This window comes from Lactuca sativa, chromosome 6, assembly GCF_002870075.4.
Source record: "Lactuca sativa cultivar Salinas chromosome 6, Lsat_Salinas_v11, whole genome shotgun sequence".
Classification (NCBI taxonomy): domain Eukaryota; kingdom Viridiplantae; phylum Streptophyta; class Magnoliopsida; order Asterales; family Asteraceae; genus Lactuca; species Lactuca sativa.
Window position 1 is genome coordinate 79,021,298 of NC_056628.2, and position 27,986 is coordinate 79,049,283.

A 27,986-nucleotide genomic window follows, 5' to 3' on the forward strand; every position below is an offset into this window, starting at 1 on the left:
GCCCGGCCGAGCATTTACGTTTGTCATCACTAAATCATCGAGGGGCCCAAAGATATCGCTTTTATCCTACTTTGGATAAAAGGAACAGATAAACTTTGATTCAATGCTCGCTTGCACTCACTCACCGAATCACACACAACAATATGCTTTATAACACCAAGTTACTGGTGCGTTTACATATTATCAATGTGCAACCGATTTGCAAGATACAACTCACACATATTGGTTTCAAGAATATAAGATATTGTCGTCTCACCAATCACTCGTTATACAATTCATGAAGTGATCCAAGTGAGCGTGGGTTTAATCCAATGCTCAAATCATATTCATAAGCACTCATTAACGTTGCAGCAAACATTTGCTTATGTCTAATGCTCTTTAGACAATCCACACACCAATTCACGACAGTCTTCATTCATACCTACTTCCAACATATGAACGACTGTGGCCCGTTCGAATAATTTGACTGTTCTAAACAAATTAAATTATTCAGGAAGTCAAAACATGCAAAGTGAAACACAAGAATAATACTAATCCCATATGGCCTCAAACTTTTGAGCATAAATAAAAACACCTTTTATTTATCACCATATCGATTACTCATTATTTGTTGTTTCAGGTAATCAACTTCTTACTTGAATTATTACAACACTTGTCCCATGCTCCTAGCATGCACACAATGTTTACCTATGGTTCTTACTTTGTGAAATAGATCAAATTGAACACATTTCCAATCATACTCATTTCACAACTCCTAATCCTTTTTCATAAGTGAAAGAATATCAAATTCTTGCCACTTATGGAATATGTTAGATTCTAATATTTTATGCAACGATCCTTTTGTAATGTCACTGCACTAAAGTCACAATGACTATTGCCAATGAAATTACAAAGTCCTTTATCGGAGATTGTTACAAGACAATTCCTTAGATATGATGTCTCTCACTCAAAGTACATTCCTTTGAACATCCTTTTGCATAAAAGTTTCTAATCTAGAGATAGATTTTCAATATTCAATTCCCAATATGGACATGTTTCCATATTTTCCATATGACAACTCATTCTTAATAGAGTCTTATCTACTCATAATAAAGTTGATATGGTCCATCCAATATCATGCTTCCAACTACTCACAAGCGACCAATCCTCGGTGAACTTTGGATTGTCCTTTGATAGTTGTTTAATTATCTTAGTCAAAACCGATTCTTGTCCTTTTTCCCTCTAAATGCGCTAGACATTTGGAAAATTTTAGAATGGTCAAATATTATAGCATTTGCAATCGATCCTATACCCGAAGCGTATGGGACACGATACATAATGTCTTACATAAAGATTTGATACTTTATCAATCTTCTGCCATAATATTTTATGTGCTACGTTCTCAAAATTTGAACTATGAAGAGGAATGCTGTAATCATAATCGAAATTTGAGAACACACTATGTTCCTTGACTAAATTTATTAACATTCCACAACCTAAGCCTTTAAATTTGAAATGAAGCATAATATTCTCTCCCTTAATTGTAGCAAAACAACTATTCAACCCTTACAGCTTTGCAAAGGATGACTCTTGTTTTCTATAATTAATATTGCTAACTTGCAACACCTGCCTTAATAACCATACAAGCATAACATTTATACTCCCACTATCACAATGATTATTATAAACATAACACTTATGCTCCTACTAGCTTTGACATGTATTCAAAAACAGCTTAACTTTCAGAAACATAATACCTATTGAATTTCTTAAGTTCATGTTTCTAATACTTAATGTTTTGATAATCTTTTATCAAGGCTTCTTAAACTTATACACCTTTGCCTTAGATAGCTCATACATGTGTCCAAACAATTAAGACTAATTGCCAAATCTCACAATTCGAATCATGGAAAGGGATACCGTAACCATAATCGAATTCGAGAATACAATTTCACAATCACTATCTTCTTAAAATCTCTATTAGTGAAAGCATTTCCTCACAGTCATTTTCACGAAGGAGGGAATCTTATGACACTTAGATTTTAATGGTGTATGTGTTCCTATCCATGTGAATTTGTCAAAACTAAAGTTTGCGACAAATTCAAACTCATATGGACCGAACTTTCTTAATCTTGATTTCTTGCCTTATGGTAGCACAACTGCCCACCATGTCTTCCAAGTAGTTGAGCAGCTCACCCTTTCCTATCAATGTACTTTTCATTGATCAAGGTTCCTGCCTTTTATGCGTTCAAATGAGAACTCATAGAACTCACATGCATAATTAACTCAATTGGAACGACACAGAAACAAAACAGTGTCAACACGATAGGTTGTAAACCTCAACTCATGTGCTAGTGATGATCGATAAGGTTTATTTTGATTTGTTCTTGAAACCTTTCAAGACCATTAAGACTCCCACTGACTCCTCGACATATAAGATTCTCTTGTCAATAAGCATTTCTTGACAAACAAACATTCAAGATTTAGTGTAGTTTTTATCAAAACACTTCATAAATTGGTCCTAGTTTGTCTTTGTCTTATCCAAGACATCACAACTTTCCACATTTGATGAATGTTATAAACCTTCCTAATACTTGTCACTCAATGTCACAATCTTAACTCTAAGACTTGTTTTGGAACGAAGTATGATTGACTTTCTGATTTAACCATTTCTTCAATTCTTGATTCCTCTTCTTAGACATGCAATTGCACTAAGAATCATTTAGAGGATCAATTGAGATATGGTTCTTAATCATTAAGACATATCATAAAGCATAAAAGGTACTCTCCCTTCTTCTTAGAATAGAGAAACTTTTATCTTTCTGCCTTCTTGATTCTTCTTATTCGTTCTGCTATTGATTTAAACTCTTTCAATTAATTCAAAATTACACTTAATCTTATAAGTATAATCATATTTACTAAACCTTTAGTAAATCATGACGAATATCTTTATTATTCTTGTGGTGGACTTGATCAACACACAACTTTGTGTACTTGATTTCCTAGTCCTTTCACTTGACACTTTGTCAACGAATTAGTCTAATTTACAAATATGAAATTTCTCATTCATCGTGCAACCAAGTTGCATGATTCCAAGTTTCTGTCCAATTGAAAACTTGGGTGATGAGAAACTCTCCCTATTTGGTAAATTCTTGACATTTCCACAAACAACATAATTAAGAATCACATCCATTCGTTGTAGAAATATGCAAACATCAATTTTTCATAACGATTTCATTGCAAGGAAATAAATAAATAAATAAATGAGTCAAACCAAAAATTTATTTTATTCATAAAAGCAGCGGAAAACATTTGTCCTTACAATGCAAAATCAACTGAAAACTATGTAGTCAAATATTCCTAACAATTCTATCATAACTTTCTAAGCTCAAAATCTAATCTTCAAGTCCATGCGATCGAGATCCATTTCTTTGTGATTAGACTCATCTTGCTCTTTCATCAAGCTTCCTCTCTTTTCGCTGATCCTGCAAAGCATTCAAATGCAATCTTATCACATCATGTATTAAGAATCAATGAATAGGAACTTAATGGAGTTAGATAGTGGATTTTACCTGAAGCACAGCCATACTCCTTGACTCTCCCATCTTCTGGACTCTTCAGGCTCTTAGGGCAGATTTGTATCCAACACCCTTTCTCTTGGCAGCAAACGCAGGTCGGTTCTCCTAGAACGTCCTCGGAAGCATGGTTGGTTGATTTTCCCAACAAATATGCTCCATTGCTTTGCCAAATCATTTCTGATTCAGCAGCAATGAGCATGTAAGTTAGGTCAATGAGGTTATCGTCATGATCCATCATATAATACTTTCTTTTAAACTCATTATATGATTCAGGGAGTGACTGCAAAACCCAGTTCACAACCAACTTATCCGGGAATGACACACCCAACATTATCAACCTATTGATGTGTGATTTCATTCCTAGAACGTGAGCACACACGGGTTTACCATTTTCATGTTTCATTTCCAATAGGGCTTTAGTGACATTGAACCTTTCAATTCTTCGATCTTGTGGGTTAGGGAGAACAATTGGAGGAGGTGGAGGAAGTGAAGCATGATTTCTTGTTCCTCGATCGAATCATGGAATATCATCTTCATGTGGAAAGCTTGTTCCACGGGATTTGGGAAGACCATAGTTGTCGTACTTTGACATCTACAAAATGGGAGAAAATAAATTCAAGTTAGTTGAGTGATTGAGTCCTTAATAAATCACCCAAATGAGATATTAAGGCTAGGATCCAACACAATACGCTACAACCTAGAAAAGGGATGTCGTAATCTAGTTGCAGAATATTTGAAGGTAAGTGAATGACGGTTCACTAATTTCCACCATGAAAAATGAAAAAGAAATTTAAGTTTTAAATTTATGAAAACTCCTAGATCCTTTAAGATTCATTGAACATTTCAATGGCATGCTTAAATCTCGATATGCCCCTCTAGTTTGTGACTGGGATGCCGAGGATCACAAAGTGGGTGTGAATAACCATGCAAATCTACATGGTGCCCCCACATGTTACGTCCACCGAACTATGACAAACATTGAGTCACCCTTTGCTACCTTTGCTTAGAACCATTTAGTGTGCCGGTAAACCACACACACTCCACTAACGTCTTCGCAAGGGTACAAAGTGTAATTTCATGGAATTGCATCAATTCACTTTTGCCTAAGTAACTAAGATTGGGAATTTGTAAAACATTTAGTTACTTTTGTACTTCATTATACTTATAATGGAAGGTTTTGTCCTATCCTACCCGTTCGGCTAACGACCCTCCACTAGTCAAGAGTGCGGTGGGTAAGAGTGGATACCCATTCAATCGCCATTTTGTAGGCAATTTCCTTAAACACCCCTTATAGACCAGCTTCGTGAATGAGGCCTACTAACGGTAAGACTGACTTTTACTCATACATATATATATATATATATATATATATATATATATATATATATATATATATATATATATATATATAATGTTAGACTTTTAATGTTATATATAGTATAGGGTGTATTATACACTTTTAAAAGACCAGTTGGTCTAATTTAAAAATTATACCTTTGATTTAACTAAATGTAAACCAAAAATTATATGGATTTATTAAATCTCTTTTAATTATACGCCTTAATTAATTAATAAAATCATAAGGGTGTGATTTGAACTTTTCAAAACAATATTAGGGTTTTAGAATTTAACATTCCTAAATTAAACTTTTAATCAACTTTTAAATTCCAAAACTTGAGGGCAAGTTTTGAAACCTTTTTCAAAACATTAGGGTTTCAACTATTTAAATTTCAAAACAAAACTTTTGAGTTCAAATTTAAACTATAAAACCTAAAGGGGGGAAAATTGAAACTTTTCATAACACAGGGATCAAATAACAAATAATATAAATTAAATAATTAATTTCATCATTATCTATATTTGACCTAATTTCAATTTCTTGCAAAATAAGTTACCCAATTAATACAAATAATCAAACTTTATCATATAAGGAAGTAATTATCTAATCATTTGGTAATTATCTTTTGTTTAATCAAGGATATACTCATAAATATGTATAAAATCGGATTTTAATGATCTAAAACGGATAAGGCAAGTATCCATGAGTAAAACAACAAGAAATCCCGAAATCCCCTCTTTCTGATGCTCGAACTCGCCGAGTAAGGGCCTACTCACCGAGTCCACAATGGGACTCGCCGAGTTCATCAGGTAGATGAGCCAAAAATCGATTTTGCAACTTGAACAAACATACAAGGCATCAATACAATAGAAACCAATCAAGGCTCTGATACCACTGATGGGTTTTAGCTATAAGAACATCATATGTGCTCATACAAACCCTAATGCTTGGATCTAGGTTTCTCTAATGTACATGCAATTCATCCAAGACTATAAACCCTAGATCTAGTATATGATAATCAATATAACATATAAATTAGGGTTTAGATCATACCTTGATTGTTATGTAGCAATAACAATCTCAAATCCTTCTTGTATTGACTTCAGAAAGCTTAGAGTCACAAATGTCACTCCTCTAATGGTTCACAAACACCAAGAGCAAGAGGATGAAGAAGAGAAGAGAAGGAGACACCTAAAAACCGTCCAAAACCCTAAGGAGTTACTTGCCCACGTTTTTGGTGCTCTATGGATCTTTAAATAGTGAAACTATTAGAGTTATCAAACAAGGAAACCCTAATTTGGATGCTTAAGCCCTAAGCAACCCATGGACTCCTTTCCTTAAAGGCCTTGGACAATTTCTAATGGGTTTCCCATAGAATTCGTCCACTCCTTTAATATGGAGTCCATTAGCTCAATATTCAACTATCATACAATTGACAGTTCAAGTCCCTTAAGTTCAATTAATCTTTTTTAGTCACAAACTTAATTCTTATTAATTCTTGACTAATATTAATTAAACAATATGATTTCTCCTTTAATATATTATTCTCATAATATATTAATAAATCATATTTAATCCTTTCTCTCCATAATTCATCCTATCAAATTGCTTTGGTGAAGGCAACCCAAAAGGACCATGCACCATTGGGTCAAGTACATACCAAAATAATTATGGACTTAGACACTAATCCAACAAGTTTATGAGAAGCATTGATATGAGGGTAACATAGGCAACCAAGCACACGAAGATGGTCATAGGCTGGGTGTCGATCATAGAGTTTATTAAAAGGAGAGACATTGTGAAGAGGGATGGAAGGAAGGATATCGAGAAGATAAGCACTACATAAAGAACATTATGTCCTTATAGATCAACCTCCCTCTCACCCTTAGACATCTTTCACGAAACCCTAATCCCTCCTTGTGTGTTCTTGGAGCTTAGAAGGTCATTAGAAGAGTATTTTGGTGCTTTTGAAGAAGGTGTTCACTCTTGAAGATTCATTGAAGAAGATAGAGCTTTTAGATCCAGAATCTCATCAGTATTTGACTCTCATTTGAGGTATAAAGTCTTAAACTTGGTGGTTATTTCCTTAGTTCTTTTGTGTTGGGTTTTTGGACCTTTTTGGTCCCAAGGATGAAGCTTTGTGGTTCAAATTCGTTTCCTAGGTTTAGGGTTGCCACCCTTGGTGTTATTTGAGTCCCTAAGATAGAAAGTTGTCGTCTTGAAGGTCTTAATGTGTTCATGCATGAGATAAGGCAATTTTCATGGAATTAGAATGCCATTTTTGGAGTTTGGGCTTATTTGGGGCATGAAAAATCACCAAGTCGGTGACTTTATGGGCTTAAGCGATAAGTAAGACTCAGATCTGTGATATGGACCATTTGTTTGAAGCATTAAGTGCTTAACAGCAAAAAGGTTAACAAAAGAGTATGTTGGGCGTACAAACTGGTACGCACATCGTACAAGTCACGAACCCAGTACACACTACGTACAGCTGATTACGTCCTGCGTACTCAGTCAGAGTGGGCTTCACACATGCGGGCTTTGGTTTGGGCCATTCCTTGGACTTTTTTACTTTGGGCCTTAGTGGGCCATTATAAATCAAATATTTGGGCTAATAATATGTTTAGGCTTAAGGGGAAGGCCCATTTGAGGATTTGGGCCCAATTTGGAAAATTAGGCCATTAGTGAGCCACTGGTGGGCTTGGGAAGGATAACTAGTAATTGGGCATTTGTGTGTGGATTTGGGCCTTAGTTATGAATCTAGTTGGACCAGGGGTAAAATGGTCATTTTACCCCCAAGTATGGATTATGGATCATGGTTTGGGACCCATTTGCTAATTAGGTGATATTTTGGTATTGATAGCTCGAGGAATTGTCAGGGCAGCGGCTAAGGATTTCGTGCAGTGAGCTTCAGCATTTGAGGTGAGTCTCCTCAGTGTTTGTATGGGTCGAAGGCACCAATGTTGGCCAATTTGTTTTATGTATAGTAGGAAGACCCAGAGGATTAGCCCTTGGCATTATGTATGAAAGACCAGGAGGCCACTCCTGGCACACTGTATGCAAGACCAAAGTCAGAACTCTGGCAAGTAATTAGTTAAGTAATATAGTTTGTATGTTAGTTGTCTTTGTGATGCTTGCATGTAAGACCAGGAGGTGGCTCTTGGCACTTGTCTGTAAGACCCAGGGGTGACCCTTGGCTTGGCAAGAAATACCACGAGGCAGCACGTGGCATAATGGTAAGACTATGTGCGGCACATACCACCTTTATTGATTATGATATATGAATGATATGTATGGATCACGGTTATGTATGACATGTAAAGATCAGTTGATATGTATGGTATGTGTTATTTGGGGAACTCACTATGCTTCGTGCTTACGATTTTTAGTATTGGTTTCAGGTACCTTCAGTTTTCAAATAAAAGAGCTCGGGACGATCGCAACGCATACACCCCTGTTTTCCGCAATATGTGATTTCTAAGAATGAACTCTGATAAATGTTTTATTTGAAATGCTTTTCAATGTGTGAACAAATTTACAATAGTGTTTTAGTTATATTAAAAATGATAATTTTACCCTGAAATTTTGGGTTGTTACACTCGATCTTGGTCAGATCGAACAAAATCTCGTTTTTTATTGACGAGATGCCCCAAGAACTGGACCTCTCGCAACCTAAACTCACACTTGGATAATTTGGCATACAACCTCTCCTTCCTCAACACTCCAAGTAACTATCGCATGTGCTCTTCATGTTTTTCTCTGGTCTTGGAGTAGACTAAAATATAATCAATGAACACAATGACTGACCAATCGAGCATCGGATTGCATCCTGATTCATCAAATCCGTGAATGTTGTAGGTGCATTGGTGTGCCCAAATGGCATCACCACGAACTCATAGTGACCATATTGAGTTTAAAAATATATCTTCTCTACATCCTCCTCTCTAACTCTCATCCAGTTGTATCTCAACCTCAAATCAATCTTGGAGTACCAAGATGCACCTTGTAGTTAATCGAAGAAGTCATCAATCCTCGGAAGTGGATATTGGTTCTTCGCAGTCAATTTGTTCTGATAATCTATGCACATTCGATGAGTACCGTCCTTCTTTTTCACAAACAAAATCGACGCTCTCTAGGATGAACTGTTCGGTCGGATGAACCGTGGTGCTAGTCCAAACCTTTTTGGACCAAATGACAATTTTCAACATAACACACAGACCATTTTTGCATTTTGTCTTAAATTAAAGATGTAAATAACTATAAGAAATTAAGAATACATTCATTACCTTGCGATTTACACTTCGGTAAATCTTCAAAGCCTTCAATGGATATTTTCTTGCATGCAACAAAAAGTTTTGAGCTAAAGAGGAAGAAACCCTCTTCTTAGACTTGGGGGAGTAGTGTGGTAGTGGGAGTGCGGTTTTGCCACCTAAGCAGCGAACACCCCCCGTGGGTGCGGTTTAGACCGCGGTGTGGTAAAAAATGGCCGCGTTTTATGATTGGGTTGGGAGAATTTGACTGTTTTGTGATTGGGTGGGGAGAAAATTAAAATTTTTATATACATTAATATTTTTAAATAAAGTGTGGCACCACTCATTGGGTGTGGCAAGGAACCACACTTTTGTGGTAAAAAATGATGTGACGCTTATGTGGCAATGAAGGGAGTGCGGTTTCGATGACACCGCTCCCTCCAGCCTTGCCGATGACTATACACACCATTTTGCAAAATGATGTTTTTATACGTTCGTTTGATAGTTCCCAAGAGTACGAGCACTTAGAGCAATATGGTTACCAACAACACAGCAGTTGATGGTTTAATTGAAACTATTGGTGACCGGCAAAGCCTCGTTAATTGAAACATATACGTATAGTTAATGGTAAATAGGTAAAAAAGATTTGGAACGAATTAAAACCGAAATGTTGTGGCTTTTAACCAATGTTCTAAATAATGTAATGCGTGACTTGGCGTCAATGCCTAGCCTCAAGTTTTTCCAAGTCTTGGTGAGCCACATTGTTTGTAAGGCATGACTTAAGGCGACAATTTTGTATATAATGAATATTTGTAAATGTATTTTAAACTATTATTCATTTTTATACACATATATGAGTTAATGTTACATTTAGGTAAAACTTGGTTGTGGCTTGGAGTCATGACGCGTCGTGGCGGAGCTATGACGAGCTTTTTAGAACTTTGCTTTTAAGTTTTAACCCTTTAAAATAATGCGTAACCATTTGCTTTTCCCCTTTCTCTAAAAACACGTCCACATACAACACTCATTCCATCCAATTTTCCTAAATATAATGGGAAACACTGATTATCTTTCAACTCACGATCACTATCATAATATATGATAATTATCCTAAAATATATTCTCTCCGTCCCAAATTAATTGTCCACTTTTGAGTTTTGAAGTTTTTTTTCGTCAACTTTGACCTTAAATATTTTTATTTGTGTTAAATATTACTTGATGAAATTTATAACATTGAAAAGACATTTAAAATACAATACATTCATATATTTTGCATCAAATATTATCTATCAAAAAAAATATTTAAGGTCAAAGTTAAAGAATAAAGACTTGAAAAGTCAAATGTGGACAATTAATTTAGAACGGAGGTAGTAATTAATTTTATTAAAATATGACATTTGTTATCATTTTATATGGATAAGATGATAAATAAATAAATAAATAAATTAAAAGAAAACTCATATAGTATATAATCATAATTTTAAATACTTAACTATTTTTATCTTAATTTTTAAATATATATTTATCTCTACTCCTAATAAAAACCTCTCCTAAAATCTACTTGTCAAACTCTTAAACTAGGACTATGCCACGTGGCATTATAAGAACCAATTCACAAAAAAATTTCCCGCCCATATACACATTTCGTCAGTATCCTTTGAATTGAAGATTGAAAAATTCAAGATCCTGTATCCCTTTTCTATGCTATTTGCCACATGTCATTTCCTAGACCCTCTCCTAAATGTTACGCTTATTGTATCTCTTAACTGCAGGCGTATTTCTTGCGCACAGTTTTATGCTTTGTGAAATTCAAAATTGAAATTTCTATTTCTCCTCGCTACGATTTTATTCCATAAACAGAATATATATTAGATTACAATGAATATTGATGAGAATGAGATTTTTACCTGCTTGGTTACCTATGACCATCAGGAAAAGATTCAAGACGTACATAAATCAATTACGTGAGGGCATTCTTCAAGAGGATGTGTAAGCTTTAGTTTTTGGCTATGATTTATGCAATATCTTTTGTTGATTTTGTATGTAGTTTTTACTATAAACATTTAGTGAATTTTTAGACCTCTAACCAAAAGTATGCATATCAGGTGTTCGATGAAATGTCTCAAAGAAAGCTTTTAGCATAAAAATTCAGGCAACTTCCTATTCTTAGATCGTGCTTAATTTCTAACAGATGATTTGTATTTTCAATGTCTTACATCTCTACTTTCTTATTGCTATGTTCAATGAATTGTGAAATTAATTTCTATCAGAAGATTAAGCTTAAAGTAAGTTATTAAATGGTTGTGTGAATCGCACTGTGATCTTTCTCATTACTATGTTGAGTGAACTATGATCTTACTAGCGAAGTAAATGAACCCTTTTGGTATGTTGAGCCCAAAAGGTTAAAGTTCCCTTAGATGCTAACGAGCTGGTAAAAAAAGGTTTGCATAAGATTTCAATTCAGTATACCATGTCAAAATCACAGGAATTACATAGCTATTAAAATATAGTATATGGAGAATCTCTAACTGGATGTGGATATCTTTCTTTAAAATGAAGTCCCTACTGGATGACACTTGAGGTAATTTCAGCTCCAGCATCATAATATTTTAAAAATCAAATTTAAAGAACAATTTATGATCATGTATCAAGAGAAGGCATGTGTGAAAGAAATCCTCCTGTCAAATGAAGTCACAGACAAAATGCGGCAAATACTACCTAATGAAGTCTATTTGTTATGTTTAAAGTATTTGTTACAACATTATATTTGTTCTTAGTGTTGAGAAATACCATTCCTTAAAAGCTTCATTAGAGAGGGTACTTTTTGTTTATGAAGATCAAAGTTAATTTAGGTAGGGGTAACCACTTCGATGATGGCACACCACCAATTCTAGACGACCGGTCGTGTGTTGGTTCTTGATGTTCTTTATTTTACTTTAATTGGACCATTCCAGGAACTGACGCAAAATGGTGCTTGCGGTACATAACTTTTTATAATTTTTATGCTTCTAACTTAAAGTAAAATAAAAATAAAAAAAATATTAAGTTTGTATAACAAGTGATTTGTTTAGAATAAAAGATGAAACCTCAATTATTTATGACCTTTTTGCATGTAATTGTAGTTTTTACTCATTAGATCTTCGCAATTCTTTTGTTTTGCATCATTAATGACAAGACTCAAGAAAGGTGGAACGAGTTTAATGGTGTCGGTAGTGGCACATATTTATTTTATGTTTTACTATTATTAAATTGATTATATTAGTAATCATCAATTATCATACTTAATTTGGTTTTGATTTTTATGTATTTTACTTATTGAATTTGAGACAATTTACATAATTAAGACCAATTTGCATACTACAATCACCTGTACGTTTTTTTGCATGAAATGACAATGTACTTCAATTACATACATAGTTATAACATTGTACTTTCAAAGTTGAATGCTTAAAAAAATAATTAAATTAAATTAAAAAAGTAAATAAAACTCAAAGTAAGATGTTATATTAGACATACAAATAAAAATACAGTGATATTTATGGAGTTTAGACCATAGTTTAGCTAAATGCAAGAAATGATACTTAAATTAAGATGCTTTGTTATCCAATGTTACATAAAAAGGTAATTGCAAATATATGATTAATAATTTGATTTTGTTATTCATATACGTTTATTTCAATAGCTTAATTTTCTCTAATTTGCTATATACCGATTTTAATTTACTTCACTTATTGTAGTTGTTTAATTTTTATAATCAATTTAACATTTCATTATACAATATCGCTATTTTTTTTCATTAATTCACAAATAAAAACTATCTCATATATCTTGAAAAATAATTTCACATATTTATTTGAATAAAAAATTATAAGTTTACAAAAATAAAAAAACATAAACGTCTTAATTAATAATTTATTTAAAAAAATTCATTAATAATTATGAGTTTTTACTATAAAAATCTAATTATTTTTGCAACCGTGGTTTCCACGAGTTATAACCTAGTTAATTTTATATACATATGTATCTAATAATGTACTTATGTTATTTGAGGTTTACATGTAGCTAATAAGATTTATTTCTCGTATTATTAACTCAATTTAACAATAAATCAAAAAACCCTTATTTGTTTTTATACATCAAGGATAATTTCTTGAAAACTTATAATTATTTTGAAACTTTTACGTTATTAACACATTTAAAAGCCAGGTGGTATCGATCACTCGTCAGTCATCAAGTAATCGTTATTCACAGTGCACACAACTATCCACTCTCCAGTCTCCACTGCTGTACACAAACCGCCTCTTACGATGTCACAAAACTCTCACCGCCGTCTCAAAATAGTCGCCGGAGCAGACCCTTTTGGTTCCGCCCTGAAGGATGCCCTCGTCTCCCACCTCCAGTCCCTCGCCATCGAAGTCGACGACCTCGGCACCGACAACTACTACTCCGTAGGAGAAAAAGTCGGCCGCATAGTCAGCTCCGCTACAAATTCCCCAGATACCGAAACCCGCGGTCTCGTCGCCTGCGGTACCGGCGTCGGTGTAGCAATCTTCGCCAACAAGTTTCCCGGTGTCTACGCCGCCACCTGCCTCACTCCCGCTGACGCCGCCAACGCCCGGTCAATCAGCAACTGCAACGTCATCGCCTTTTCCGGCATGTCCACGTCTCTCGACTCCGCCATCGAAACCCTTGATACGTTTCTCAACAGCCCTTTCTTATCCCCTTGCCCTGCTTCGAAATCCGAACCCTGGCCTGAAAATATCCAAACGTTTCTCGATACTTCACTCAATGAAATGTCTAAAATCGGAACTACTCCGCCGATTTCCGTAATCTCTTGCTCCATCTGTAACTTAGCCGCCGGGCGTGAGTTCTCTCCGATTGAAATCATGCCGGGTGGATCTATGAAGATCGTTAGAGAAACACCCACATCCGCTATAGTTAGATTCACGGCTGGGAGCATTGAACCGGGTCATCATCATACTCATGGTCATGATTTGGTGGTGATGAAAGGAAGAAAGATCGTTTGGAATTTGACTAAAAGTGAGAGGCATGAACTGGGTGTCGGAGATTACTTGTTTACTCCTGCCGGAGATGTTCATCGGGTTAAATATTTGGAGGATACTGAGTTCTTTATCCGGTGGGATGGAAATTGGGATATCGAATTTGATGAAGATCTTGCTGCTGCTACTTCTCAGTTGGAGAAAGAACCATAATTGGTATATACATACACTGTTCAACAGTTGTAGTTAGACTTGTGTGGATGAATAAAAGCTTGAATTAAGTTTATATGGTAGTAAGTTTGTCTACTTGTTTGATTACATGCTGATCGTGTGTGGTGTAATTGTTTAATGAGTAAATTACATAGTACATACTGATCGTGTGAGGTCTAATTGTTTAATGAGTAAATTAGATACTGATAGTGTGTGGTCTAATTGTTTAATTGTAGTCGGACCATCATTTGGTATGATTTTGTTGTGGTTTCGTGCTTACAGACATAAAAAAGACGATAACACCGATATATATTTGTATTTTAATTAATTATGTGTTAGACGACTCGGTACGGGCAACGTCGTCGAGGACGAGTCCGACGTGGATCAAAGAAAACGCCGTGGTAACGGCTCGCACACCGCACCAGGGTCACGTTATCCGGCGTTACGTTAAAGCCCGTTACCCCGGTACCGGTAACGCTCAACAACGGGTGAAATATGAAGCGAATTTGTTTCCAACGGTAACATTTTGATTTTTTGACCGTTAAAAAAAAAAAAAAAAAAAACTTCCGATTTTTTCCATCTTTCCACTATATCATTATGATTATATACTTATAAAGGAAGTATTTTTCCTTTCAACACATTCATTTGAAACTCTCATCTTTTTTTCCTTTCACCACATTCATTTGAAACTCTCATGACTTTTCAATTTCTTTCTAATAATAATTATAATTTGGTTAATTAGGTTAAATAAATATTAAACCTAATGTGTAATTATATATAAATTAAATTTTAATATTAAAAGTAGATTATAGACTGCGTTAAACGCGGGAAACGTATAAAAAACATATAATCGTCTACAGATATTGCATAATGATTTTAAAATATATATATATATGGTTATTAGTATTATTGAAATTTGTATAAAATACATTGAAAACAATAAATATGTATATCATTGAAGGACCTCTTTGTAGACAACATTTTTTGTTTTATTAGTTGAAGGACTTTCCTTGTCTCATATAATTATGATATTGTTATATAATTATAAGCATTTTAATTAGACGTTTCTTCCATAAGGTTACCTAATTTAAACATATATTAACAACCAATATACCGTTTTTTCCACTTCATTAAATATTGACAACTATTTCATTTATTCAAATAAAGTTATGTAATATAAGTTATAGAATGGTAAATATTATATGGATTTAATTTTAGTATATCATCAATGGAGATTTTTTCCTAATTCATGATTGGTTTATTTTAAATTGATTATCAATATAAATGCTAGTTTTTATGTTTGTTCATATTTATTTGGTGTCCGCAAGAACTTTGTATTAGTTTTGGCGCAACTTTGAATAATTTTAGTATATCATCAATGTAATTTGGTATATCTTTCAATTATATAAAATATCAAATAATGACATTTCATTACTATTGTGATAATTTAGTTTATATATTGTATTTTTAATAATCTTAACGGTCCTATTTTTTTTTCTAATAACCGTAATGCTTTTACTAATTGTACTTTCTACAAATATCCTAATATGTTATAATTTTTATCTTACTTTATAATTTTTCATAACTATGTTATTTTCAAGATTGACCGCCTTAATAGTTTTTTTTTCACTCTATTCAATTTTATATTTCATTGTACAACATCATCGTTTGTATGTATTCTGAAATTTCACTTTGAAAATGCTTAATGTTTACACCTTGATATTAATTTTTTTAATAAACCCGTGTAATAATTATGGAATATATATCTCATTTTAATTAACATTTACTTCTTTCATTATATCAAATTCCTCATTATACGGATATATTTTTGGAAAGTAATAATTATAATGGGGTAGCATTATCTAAGACGTAAATGCTTGATATACTTTTGGAGGAAACAAATCAGGATCATTAAAAAAATTTATATAAAGAAAATAAAAATTTTAATTTGTTGAAATTATGGATAAATTACTGGCGAAAATTATTTTGGAAGGTGTTATATTTTATAAGGTATAATCTTAAATATTACTAAAAGAGAAACCTTATGACATCATCTTAAATAATCTGGACCATTGATTGTATTTTAATCTTATTTTTTCCACCCTTAGATCAAATTGCTGACATCATCTTCCCCATTTGGAATGTATTTAATTCCAATAAATGCTTTCCAATCATGAATCAATAACTTACATTCGTTGAAATGGAATGTATTTAATTCCAATAAAAGCTTTCCATATTTTACATCTTGAATTCTCAGTTATGAAGATTTTAATATGGTCAATTTTAAAAATATATTACTAACAAATCATTTCAATCAAGGCCTTAATATCAACCATTAATATAAATCCGTTTATATTAGTAAACCATTAATATAAAATCTTTTTTTATTAGGAAATCATTAATATCGAAAAATCATATTCAAATTATTACATACATATACAAGTCATCATTGAATCCGCGACTCACATTTATTTTCAATCGTTTCTTTTCTTCAAACATTCTCCTACAACATCGTTAATATTGCTTATAACTTCCATCATCATTCTCTGCTATAAACATTCGCTCTTGTATGCTAGAAGGTCGGTACATTCTTTCGTTTTTTATATTTTTTTCGATTATTTTTTGTTCCTATATCAAATGTATGTATTCATATATTTCGATTTTCTTTGTCACAAATTACATGAAATCAGTTAACTACTTTTCTGAAACTTTTCAAATAAACATGAAAAGATATTAGGTACCTTTAACAAAACAAAAATTAACTATCTTAGGAACTGACATTAATTACGAAAATGTTACTTTTATATATTAGAGATGATTATGATTTTTTTTTTAATTTTTATGTCATAAGAATCCGGTTAATTTTGGCATGATTTAAAATATCATTGAAATTATTATGTTTTTGTATATCATATCAACCTACTTTTTTATCTTTGTATAGTAACAATGAAATTTATTAATTTACACAACAAATATAGATATTTCAAATTTTGTAATATTATTATACCTTACAAAATACAACTCCCTCCAAAATAAATTTTCGTCAGTAATTTCATCCATAATTTCAACAAATTAAAATTTTTATTTTCTTTATATAAAATTTTTATAATGATCCTGATTTTTTTTCTCCAAAAGTATATCAAATATTTACGTCTTAAATAATGTTGCCCTATTATAATTATTTTTTTCTAAAAGTATATCCGTTTAATGAGGAATTTGATATAATAAAGGAAGTGAATGTTAATTAAAATGAGATATATATTCCATAATTATTACATGAGTTTATTAAAAAAATTAATATCAAGGTGTAAACATTACACATTTTTAAAGTGAAATTTCAGAATAAATACAAACGATGATGTTGTACAATGAAATATAAAATTGAATAGACTGAAAAAAAAACACTATTAAAACAGTCAATCTTAAAAATAACATAGTTATGAAAAATTATAAAGTAAGACAAATATTATAAGATATTAGGAGATTTGTAAAAAGTACATTTACTAAAAGCGTTACGGTTATTAGAAAAAATAAGACGGTTAAGATTATTGAAAATACAATATATAAACTAAGTTATCACAATAGTAATGAAATGTCATTATTTGATATTTTGATATAATTGAAAGATATATCAAATTACATTGATGATATACTAAAATTATTCAAAGTTGCACAAAAACTAATGCAAAGTTTTTGCGAACACCAAATAAATAAGAACAAACATAAAAGCTAACATTTATATTTATAATCAATTTAAAATAAACCAATCATGATTTAGAAAAGAATCTTCATTGATGATATACTAAAATTAAATGTATATAACATTTAACATTTTATAAATTATATTGCATAACTTTATTTGAATAAATGAAATACATGTCAATATTTAATGCAATAGAAAAAACAGTATATTGGTTATCAATATATGTTTAAATTAGGTAACATTATCATGCAAGGAACGTCTAATTAAAATGCTTATAAATATATAAATATCATAACTATATGAGACGAGGAAAGTCGTTCAACTAATAAAACAAAAAATGATGTCTACAAAGAGATCTTTCAATGATTATATATATTTATCGTTTTCAATGTATTTTCTACACATTTCAATAATACCAATAACCATATATTTTTTTATAATCATTATAAAATATCTATAAACGATTATATGTTTTTTTATGTGTTTCCCGCGTTTAACGCGGACTATAATCTAGTAATATTACAAAATTTGAATATGTATATTTGTTGTGTAAATTTATAAATTTTATTGTTACTATATAAAAATAAAATAGTAGGTTGATATGATATACAAAAAGATAATAATTTCAATGATATTTTAAAATCATGCCAAAATTAACCGGATTCTTATGACATAAAAATTAAAAAAAAATCATAATCATCTCTAATATATAAAAATAACATTTTGGTAATTAATGTCAGTTCCCAAGATAGTTAATTTATGTTTTGTTAAAGATACGTAATATCTTTTCCTGTTTATTTGAAAAGTTTCAGAAAAGTAGTTAACTGATTTCATGTAATTTGTGACAAAGAAAATCGAAATATATGAATACATATATTTGATATAGGAACAAAAAACTAATCAAAAAAATATGAAAAGAAAAAGAACGTACTGACCTTCTAATGCACAAGAGCGAATGTTTGAAGCAGAGAATGATGATGTAAATTATAAACAATAATAATGATGTTGTAGGAGAAGGCTTGAAGAAAAGAAACGATTGAAAATAAGTGTGAGTCGCAGATTCAAGGATAAATTGTTTATGTATGTGATATTTTGAATATGATTTTTCGGTATTAATGATTTCCTAATAAAAGTAGATTTTATATTAATGACTTACTAATATAAACAGATTTATATTAATTGTTGATATTAATGCCTTGATTGAAATGATTTTGTTAGTAATATGATTTTAAATTGACCATATTAAAATCTTCATGACCGGAAACTGAAGATTTAAAATATGAAAAGCTTTTATTGAAATTAAATACATTCTATTTCAACGAATGTAAGTTATTGTTTGATGATTAGAAATCATTTATTGGATTAAATATATTCCATATAGGGAAGATGATGTCAACAATTTGATCTAAGGGTGGAAAAAATAAGATTGAAATACAATCAAGGGTCCAGATTATTTAAGATGATGTCATAAGGTTTCTCTTTTAATAATATTTAGAGATAATATCTTTACTACTACTTATAAAGTTATGTTTTTTAACTTTTAAAATACTCTATATTATTTATTAGTTTTAATATATTGTTGGATTTAAACCATTACCATTTTAAAGATACAATTTTGGAACAATTTGTATAAAATACTTAAATTATTAATTTAAATATAATATTACAGGATCAACAAAAATATAAATTTTAGTTTAACTTAAACAACCCAAAAAATATTATGTAAATAGTTAAAAGTGATAAATTGTAGTGTCTTTCCAATAATGATTATAAGTTGGTTAGTAAGGTCAAATAAATATCAAATCTAAAGTGTAATCATAAATAAACTAAATTTCAATTTTGAAATAATATAATATACTTCTACTTATAAAGTTATGTCTTTAACTTTTAACATATTATACTTAATTTCTTAGATTTAATATGTTGTTATATATAAATTATTATCAGTTTAAAGCTACAACTTTTGAACAGTTTGGACAAAATACTTAAATTGTTAACTTAAATATAACATTACAATATCAACTTAAATACAATTTCAGTTCCACTTAAAAAGCTAAAGAATATTTTATAAATAGTTAAAAAATTATAGTGATAAATGCAAAAACGAAATTCTAATATCAATTAAACTAAAATATTTCTTAAAGATATTTTATAATCGTTAAAAGTTTCCAAATAAGTACCTTAAAATAACTTACAATAAAAATAGTTAAAAATAAATCTATATAAATGATTATATTGTTACCAATAAAATCAAAAAATAATGTTTGGTGTTTTAAATAATTATAATGATAGAAATTAAAATATTAAACAAATAAATTTTAAAAAATTAAATAACAATAGCCACAAATCTAAATAACATTAAACCATATATTATAAATTTAATTTTATTCATGTGTAACTCGCAGGTAGAAATCATTCAAACGATTGAGATTATGAAGTTATAAAAAATGTATATGTTATCATATAATTTCAAATAATAAATATATTATATCAATTTAGTACAACGTTATTGTTATATTAAAAAAACATATATTTGTAAAGATTTCAACTATATAGGTGTTTCTGCGCAACGCGCGGGCATTCGCCTAGTATATACATATTCATCCCAAATTTTTACTCCCAAAGCTTCAATAAGAAATTGTTTTCCTAACTAATATTCAAAACCCCAATACTCATCCTCCAAACAAAAACACACATCCTCTTGGTTTCGCACAATACGAAATGTATGCTAACATTCTCAACACACAAGGCAAATTCTTCAATTCCGTCTCACCCCCACCGCATTTCACTACAAACCTTCCACAAAACATTTTCAACCAATTTACCATAATGCAACAAAATGTCAGACAACCACAACCCACCCAAGAAACTGTACCCAAGACGCAAGCGAGGGGAGCGGGAAAAAGGCAACTCAAAAAGGAAAAGGACGAAAGAAAGGGAAAGCGGTTGCGGTGGAGCAATCGGAAGACGAACCTCCAACATGGTGGACCGCGGACGAGGAATACGCGTTGGCGATGGCTTGGTGCGGGACATCAAAAAATCCAACGCAAGGGAACGACATGCGAAGAGTTGCTTTTTGGGAAGCTGTTATCGGAAAATTTCGTGCCCTTTTGAATAAAGATGAAAACTACCACAACCACGACATGTTGAGTAGCAAGTGGACACAAATTAGCAAGAAGTGCATCAAGTTTAACGCCATCTACAACAAACTTTCTTCGCACAAGCAAAGTGGAACAACTGATTTTGACGTTTTTAAAGCGGCGAGGGAGCAATATCACATGGAAACTACTCACGTTTTTTAGCACGAAAAAATTTGGGAGATTGTGAAGGAAGACCCAAAGTGGAATAAAACGGACACATTTACGGAACAACAATCGAAGAGGTCGCGCAGCTCGGGCTCGGTCGATGTTTCAGACACACACACGAACATCGATCTTAATACGGACACGGATGAGATACCGGACGACTTGAACGACGTTGAAGAGATGTCTCCGCCTCGACGACCAATAGGCCGCGACAAAGAGAGGCGTGCTCAACGGCACGCGGATGATGCCGAAAGTAGACGACGAGAGCAAGGCGAGATGAAAAAAAAAATTGACGAGCACAACGAAATCGCGCTTAAAAGATATGATTTGCAACGGGAACATTTTGAGTTTTTGCGCCGTGAAGCCGAGAACGATCGTATCGCGAAAGATATGGCAATTCTTCAAACTAGCGAAGATAATTTGCCACCGAGACGGTTGGAGACACTACGAAAAATGAAGGCGAATATTGAGCAAAAATATTTAGACGAATATTAGTTTTCGTTTTTTTTTTCGTAATTTTTTTCTTTTTTTTCGGTCTATGTTTTTTTTTGATGGAATGTGGGTTATGTTTTTTTTATTTCTATGGAATGTAGTTTTTAATTAGTATTTATTTTAATTATGTGTTATTTAATTTATGTGTTTTTTAAAAAATTATTATGATATAAATTAAAAAAATAAAACAAAATAAAAAAATGGGAATTGCAAACATCAAAATAAAATTAAAAAATAAAAAATAAAAAATAAATGGTGTTATTACATGTTATTAGATGTTACCTATTTCCACCTTTGGTGTTATAACATCCATTATGAGTAGGATGATGATGTGGCAAATTTTTGGTGTGGTAACATGTAATAACGTGTTGCCCACACCTACCAGAAAGTTATTTAATTAAAATATATAGGTCCCATCATACCATCTAACAACCCAACCCCTATGATAGGCCATCCTATTTTGGGTGTACGACAAAAACAACTTATTAAAGTTTTCGCTATAAATTAAAAAAGTTATTCAATAAAAATAACTGACAAAAGCGTTAATAAGTCATTTTTATAAGATTGTTAGCTGATAAGTAATATTATAATAACTTTTTTCAAACATTCCCTGTCGGTCCACTCTCTAGCTGGAAATCACTTCCCCAATGAAAGCAGTCAACATGAAGAAGACGGGTAGTACACAATGGGTTAGGGGTTCCATGTTGAGATTTTCTTAAACGACCGCAAACTAAATGGCTTCAAGGATTTGCCAATGTTTTTCCGTCGATAAAGGCGACCATCATAACTTCTACACCACCACTGATACCCTTTTCCATTGATGCTTGATTTTAAATGCTCTAATGTATGCCCGTTGAAAATACCTGATACCTGATTACTTGATCCGGTCCGTTTTGAATTCGGGTAGATCGGATCGGATAAATCGGGTATCGAGTTCAAAATTTTGGATAATCGGGTAACCCGGTATTTAAATAGGTTGGGTATTGGGTAGACATAAAAAAATTGGTTATACCCGAATACCCGATTTTTTTTAATATATTTTGTGAACATTTTAATGGATTTCGGTATAAGAGATATCTAACCAAACTGTGTTGGTTGTTTCTGGATTTGGGTTGTTGCATGATTCTTTTACTTTTAATATTATGTGAACATTTTATTGGGATTATATAATCATTGAAGTGAAGATTTAATGGTATAAAGAGAAATCTAAGTGTGTTAGATTATTTTTCGATTTGGATCAATGAAATGATTCTCTTCCTTTTAATATTTTTTGAACATTAAGTTTGAGATCGTTGATGATGATAATAAATAAAGTCAACAAACATATGTAAAATTGGGGAAAATGACTCTTGAGGGTAATTAACTTTTACGTTTGTATTCATTTGGTCCCTTTTTTTTGTATTCAATATACCATCGAACTTGTTGTTGGTGTTTACCATAGCCTTTTTGACCGGATTTTGACCTGTGATAGCCGGTCAAAGGGTTATGGTGAACACAAACAACAAGTTCGATGGTATATTGAGTACAAAAAAAAGGTAAGGGACCAAATGAGAACAAACGCAACAGTTGGTTACCCTCCTGATTTATTTTCCCTTTACTCATTTACAACAAATCCCACATCATCTCCTACTGATATTAATGAATTTATGAGATTCATTCTTGCTTCTCTTCAAAACATAACCTACGAAAGGACATTATTCATGCATGTACAACTTTGTAATGCACTTGAATATTTATTAGGGGAATCTTGACTAAGCAGGCGCATTTCATGACTACATTTACATTTCCAATCAAATGATTTATCGTATCATGGATTCTAGACAAGTCTACAAACGAGTGGAATCACAAGTGCTATGATTTTTTAGTTTACTTAGCTTTAAGATCGAACTCATGGGATAAGATACAACATCAATATGTACAATATTATGGTGATGTGTCTACAAAAGCAGCATGATATTGTACATATTGATGTTGTATCTTATCCCATGAGTTCGATCTTAAAGCTAAGTAAACTAAAAAATCACAGCACTTGTGATTCCACTCATTTGTAGACTTGTCTAGAATCCATGATACGATAAATCATTTGATTGCAAATGTAAATGTAGTCATGAAATGCGCCTACTTAGTCAAGATTCCCCTAATAAATATTCAAGTGCATTACAAAGTTGTACATGCATGAATAATGTCCTTTCGTGAGTTATGTTTTGAAGAGAAGCAAGAATGAATCTCATAAAGTCATTAATATCAGTAGGAGACGATGTGGGATTTGTTGTAAATGAGTAAAGGGAAAATGAATCAGGAGGGTAACCAACTGTTGCGTTTGTTCTCATTTGGTCCCTTTCCTTTTTTTGTACTCAATATACCATCGAACTTGTTGTTTGTGTTCACCATAACCCTTTGACCGGCTATCACAGGTCAAAAGCCAGTCAAAAGGGCTATGGTAAACACTAACAACAAGTTCAATGATATATTGAATACAAAAAAAGGGACCAAATGAGTACAAACGCAAAAGTTAATTACCCTCAAGAGTCATTTTCCCTGTAAAATTGGGAGGCGCATCATGAGTCATGAGTGTCCCATAGATAGGAGGTTCATCATCTCACACTGTTTTCACTTGAATTAAAAGTTCACACAAAAGTACATCAAACCATTAACGCCTTCGATATATTACCACAAAGCAACCAAAAATAACTAAAAAAAGTTACACATAGGTTTCATCCTTCGTTTTACCAATATCATCAATCTTTGTTATTTGAATGTATTCAAATAACATTTAAATTCATCAATTTAAGGTTTCATCTACAAGTTATGAAAATTAAGAAATTTGAATTTAAGTGTGTGTTTGGTTGGGTGGAATGAGATGACAATGAAATGGAATTGACTAAGTAATGAAATGGATGCGGTAATGGAATGGTTCATTACCCTTCCATTGTTATGTTTGGTTACTTGATGGCATGGAATAACTCATTCATCCATGTTGTTTTGTATGTACAAAAAAAAGAGAAATTAATAGAATAAAAATAATTTACAATGACAAAAATACTCTTACAACACAAAATTCATAGAATTCAATAAAATTCAACATTATTTATTTGGAAATTATAGTTTCTATTGTAAATGGTTTATATCAATGTTGTAAAAATCCCGAATAGGTCCCGATTAATCCCTAGGCGCTACTCGGCCGATTAGAGAGCACCTAACGATTAATCCATACATACAAAATGACTCAAACAGTAGAACCCGATAAAATTTTAACACTTAGAAGAAGATATATCTCAATAGAAACTATTTGAGATATGATTAGTGTTGTATTTATCATATTAACCTATTTTGTTATGATATTAGTGGTATCTATGAACTTTTATATGATATTAGTCCAATTTAATTTTTTAAAATCTAATAAATTAGAAATTAATGGTCCCCGATTAATCGCCCGATTAATCTCCGCCTAACTGATTAATCCCTTAACCCCAGTCCACCTACTAGCTAACGTCGAGCGATTTTTACAACCTTGGTTTATATAAATAAGAACTTTTATTTATAATAAAAAAACTCTATCTCATAAAAACATATCAAAGTCTAACCAACACGAACAAACTAAAATTATCATAATTTTCATAACTTAAAAAACTGCAATATCATAAAAACCCATATAAATAACGTCAAACATCATCTTCAAGCAAGTCCTTTACCCATTCAAATTTGTCTTCGTCCTCAATGGTAAAGAAGATTACCATCAACTCATCATTCTTTGAAAGCATACGAACTGCCTTGTTACAAGCACTGACAATTAAACCAACAACTTTTTTCATCTCAGAATTAAGTTTTTTACGTAGGTCTTCTCTATCTCTCTCAATCCCAAAAACCGCATTGAAGGTACTTGTTGCATTATCAATCTTTGAACAAATTATATCTGCCGAATCTTTCAAGCTATTCATCAAAGGATCCTAACTATTTTTTTTCTCTTTCGTTGTGCACTTGAATCTTTTTTAGAATGAGCATATGTAGGACTTCAACATCTATATCCTCTAACCCATCTCTAGTTCTTTGCATGTAGTCGACAATGTATCTCAGATATAACATCCGTTGATGTTTGGGTATCTCTTCAATTAGCACGATCCTTTCCAAATACAAGACATAGGTCCCAATAATGAGGAAACTTTTTACTTCTCTATTTTGCAGCATTCTTATGTATCTAAAAAAATCCAAAAATAAATAAATAATACATTATGCTAAAAATATTTAAAAAATAGTTTTAGATCATTCAATTAAAAATATTACCTGAGCATATGCTTGCCAAACAGATTGAGGAGCTTCAAGCATCTTATTTTCAAAATTCCATCCAAAACCACTTGTGTTGTTCCATGACATCATATCATGCACAACAGACAATCGCTCTTCAAAGTTTTTATGTGTGATTCAATATGTGGTTTTGCTTTTATTCCCAAGTTGGGAAGTGAGACTGCAAGTCATGTTTCCACCGCACCAATGAACCCAGGCTTAAAACCATTGCCAGATTTAAAGTATTGAGTATATCAACCATATCTTCAACAAGTTTCTCGTCTTCTATCTCATTCTACTTCCTTTTGTTTTTTTCATGGGCCCCTATCACCATGAATTTGTGACTCCATACCTTGACAATTAAAAAAGATACATAAAGAACTACAGAAACAATAACTAAATATATAACAAGTCACTATCAAACACAACATAACTGAAAACATAATATTACTAAAATTCCATAAAATGTATCACAATGTACTTAATGCAACAATACGAAATCAGTTATGCCTAGATTGAGTTAGCCAATTTTCTCTAAAAGTCGTCCATTCATTCGATGTTCCAATTGTGCTTATGTGCTCAACTTGTGATCCAAGATCTATATTCTCCTCTTCGTTGTTTGTGTCAATAATGTCATCATCGTCAAGTGGATCATGTGGCAATTCCTTTCATATAAAGTTATGTAGAAGGCAACAAGCAAGGATAATTTTATTTTGTGTCCGAATGGGATAAAATGATGGCCTTCTAAGTATAGCCCATCTTTTTTTAATACCCCAAAGCAACATTCTATGACATTCCTTGCAGCTGAGTGCTTCATGTTAAAATATTCCTCTGCCTTTTATGGACGATGACCATTCAACCAAGTATTCAAATGATATCTTTGACCTGTGAATGGTGCGAGGAATCCTTCTCCATTCGTGTACCCGACATCAACAAGATAATAGTTGTCTTTACTAACTTGTAACCCATTTTCTCGAAGCATTGCACTACGTAGTACCATCTGCAAAAGATCCTTCCCAACCTGGTAATACATAATTGCATATCAGGAATGCAAGCAACAAGTACATTCGTTGTAATTTCGCCTTTTCGATTTTTGTATCTAGGTTTGTCTGCCTCTGGTACGTGTACACTTATGTGTGTCCCATCTATTGCTCCTAAACATCCCTATAGCCAAAATTAAATATGTATGAGAATTAGAATACTAACCAAGAATAATCTATATACACTTGAGTCTAGCAAATCACATACCATGAACCATTTCCATCTTTCATCAGTTGAAGTTTTTGATATAGGCCTGAGTTTCTTAAACAATTATTTTTCCAACCGAATAACAGCATTGAGTACATTATTGAAATGTTTACTAATTGTCTCTCCTGATCTACGAAACTAAAACTTCGCCACACTATTTTTCACATGGTGGGCCAAAACATACTAGAATATCGCCACTTGTTTGTCAATTTGGAGATACCTAGAGGCCTTTAACTTGCCATCAATCTCAACCATACGGAAAAGCTTAACAAACTTTACCTTATTCATTCTTAATTGTTGTGTACAAGTCTCATCACTTTCGTATAGTAATCTTTACATATACTGTTTTCTTTATGGATATAACATCTTGTAGCGATGTCTAGTTGGACACATAAATATTGTATATGTATGGCAATAATAATACTCACTAGTTGAAAATACCAATTTACCAAACTGATTATCTCAATCCACAATGTGCTAAATGCAACATGTTTCTATGTTCTTTTTTGTCTATACATTTTAAGGCGATCCATAACTTCAATAGTAGTAAATTTTTGTAAAATAATGAAATATTAAAATCATATAAAATTTATTAATGGTT

The 27,986-nt window shown here is 32.0% G+C and overlaps 1 protein-coding gene and 1 pseudogene across 1 annotated transcript; one reads left to right on the forward strand and one right to left on the reverse strand.

The window, feature by feature from the left end:
- Nucleotides 1-13,359: 13,359 nt before the first annotated feature.
- On the forward strand, nucleotides 13,360-14,536 carry LOC111903330 (DNA damage-repair/toleration protein DRT102). The gene has a single exon (XM_023899104.3). It carries the CDS (start codon nucleotides 13,454-13,456, stop codon nucleotides 14,357-14,359), a length of 906 nt encoding a protein of 301 aa, XP_023754872.1. The 5' UTR covers nucleotides 13,360-13,453; the 3' UTR covers nucleotides 14,360-14,536.
- Nucleotides 14,537-25,424: 10,888 nt separating this feature from the next.
- Nucleotides 25,425-27,673, reverse strand: LOC111903361 (uncharacterized protein At2g29880-like; annotated as a pseudogene).
- Between the last annotated feature and the right edge of the window lie 313 nt (nucleotides 27,674-27,986).

Coding starts and splice junctions, on each gene's coding strand:
- LOC111903330 (XM_023899104.3), top strand. CDS start 13,454: ATGTCACAAAACTCTCACCGCCGTCTCAAAATAGTCGCCGGAGCAGAC.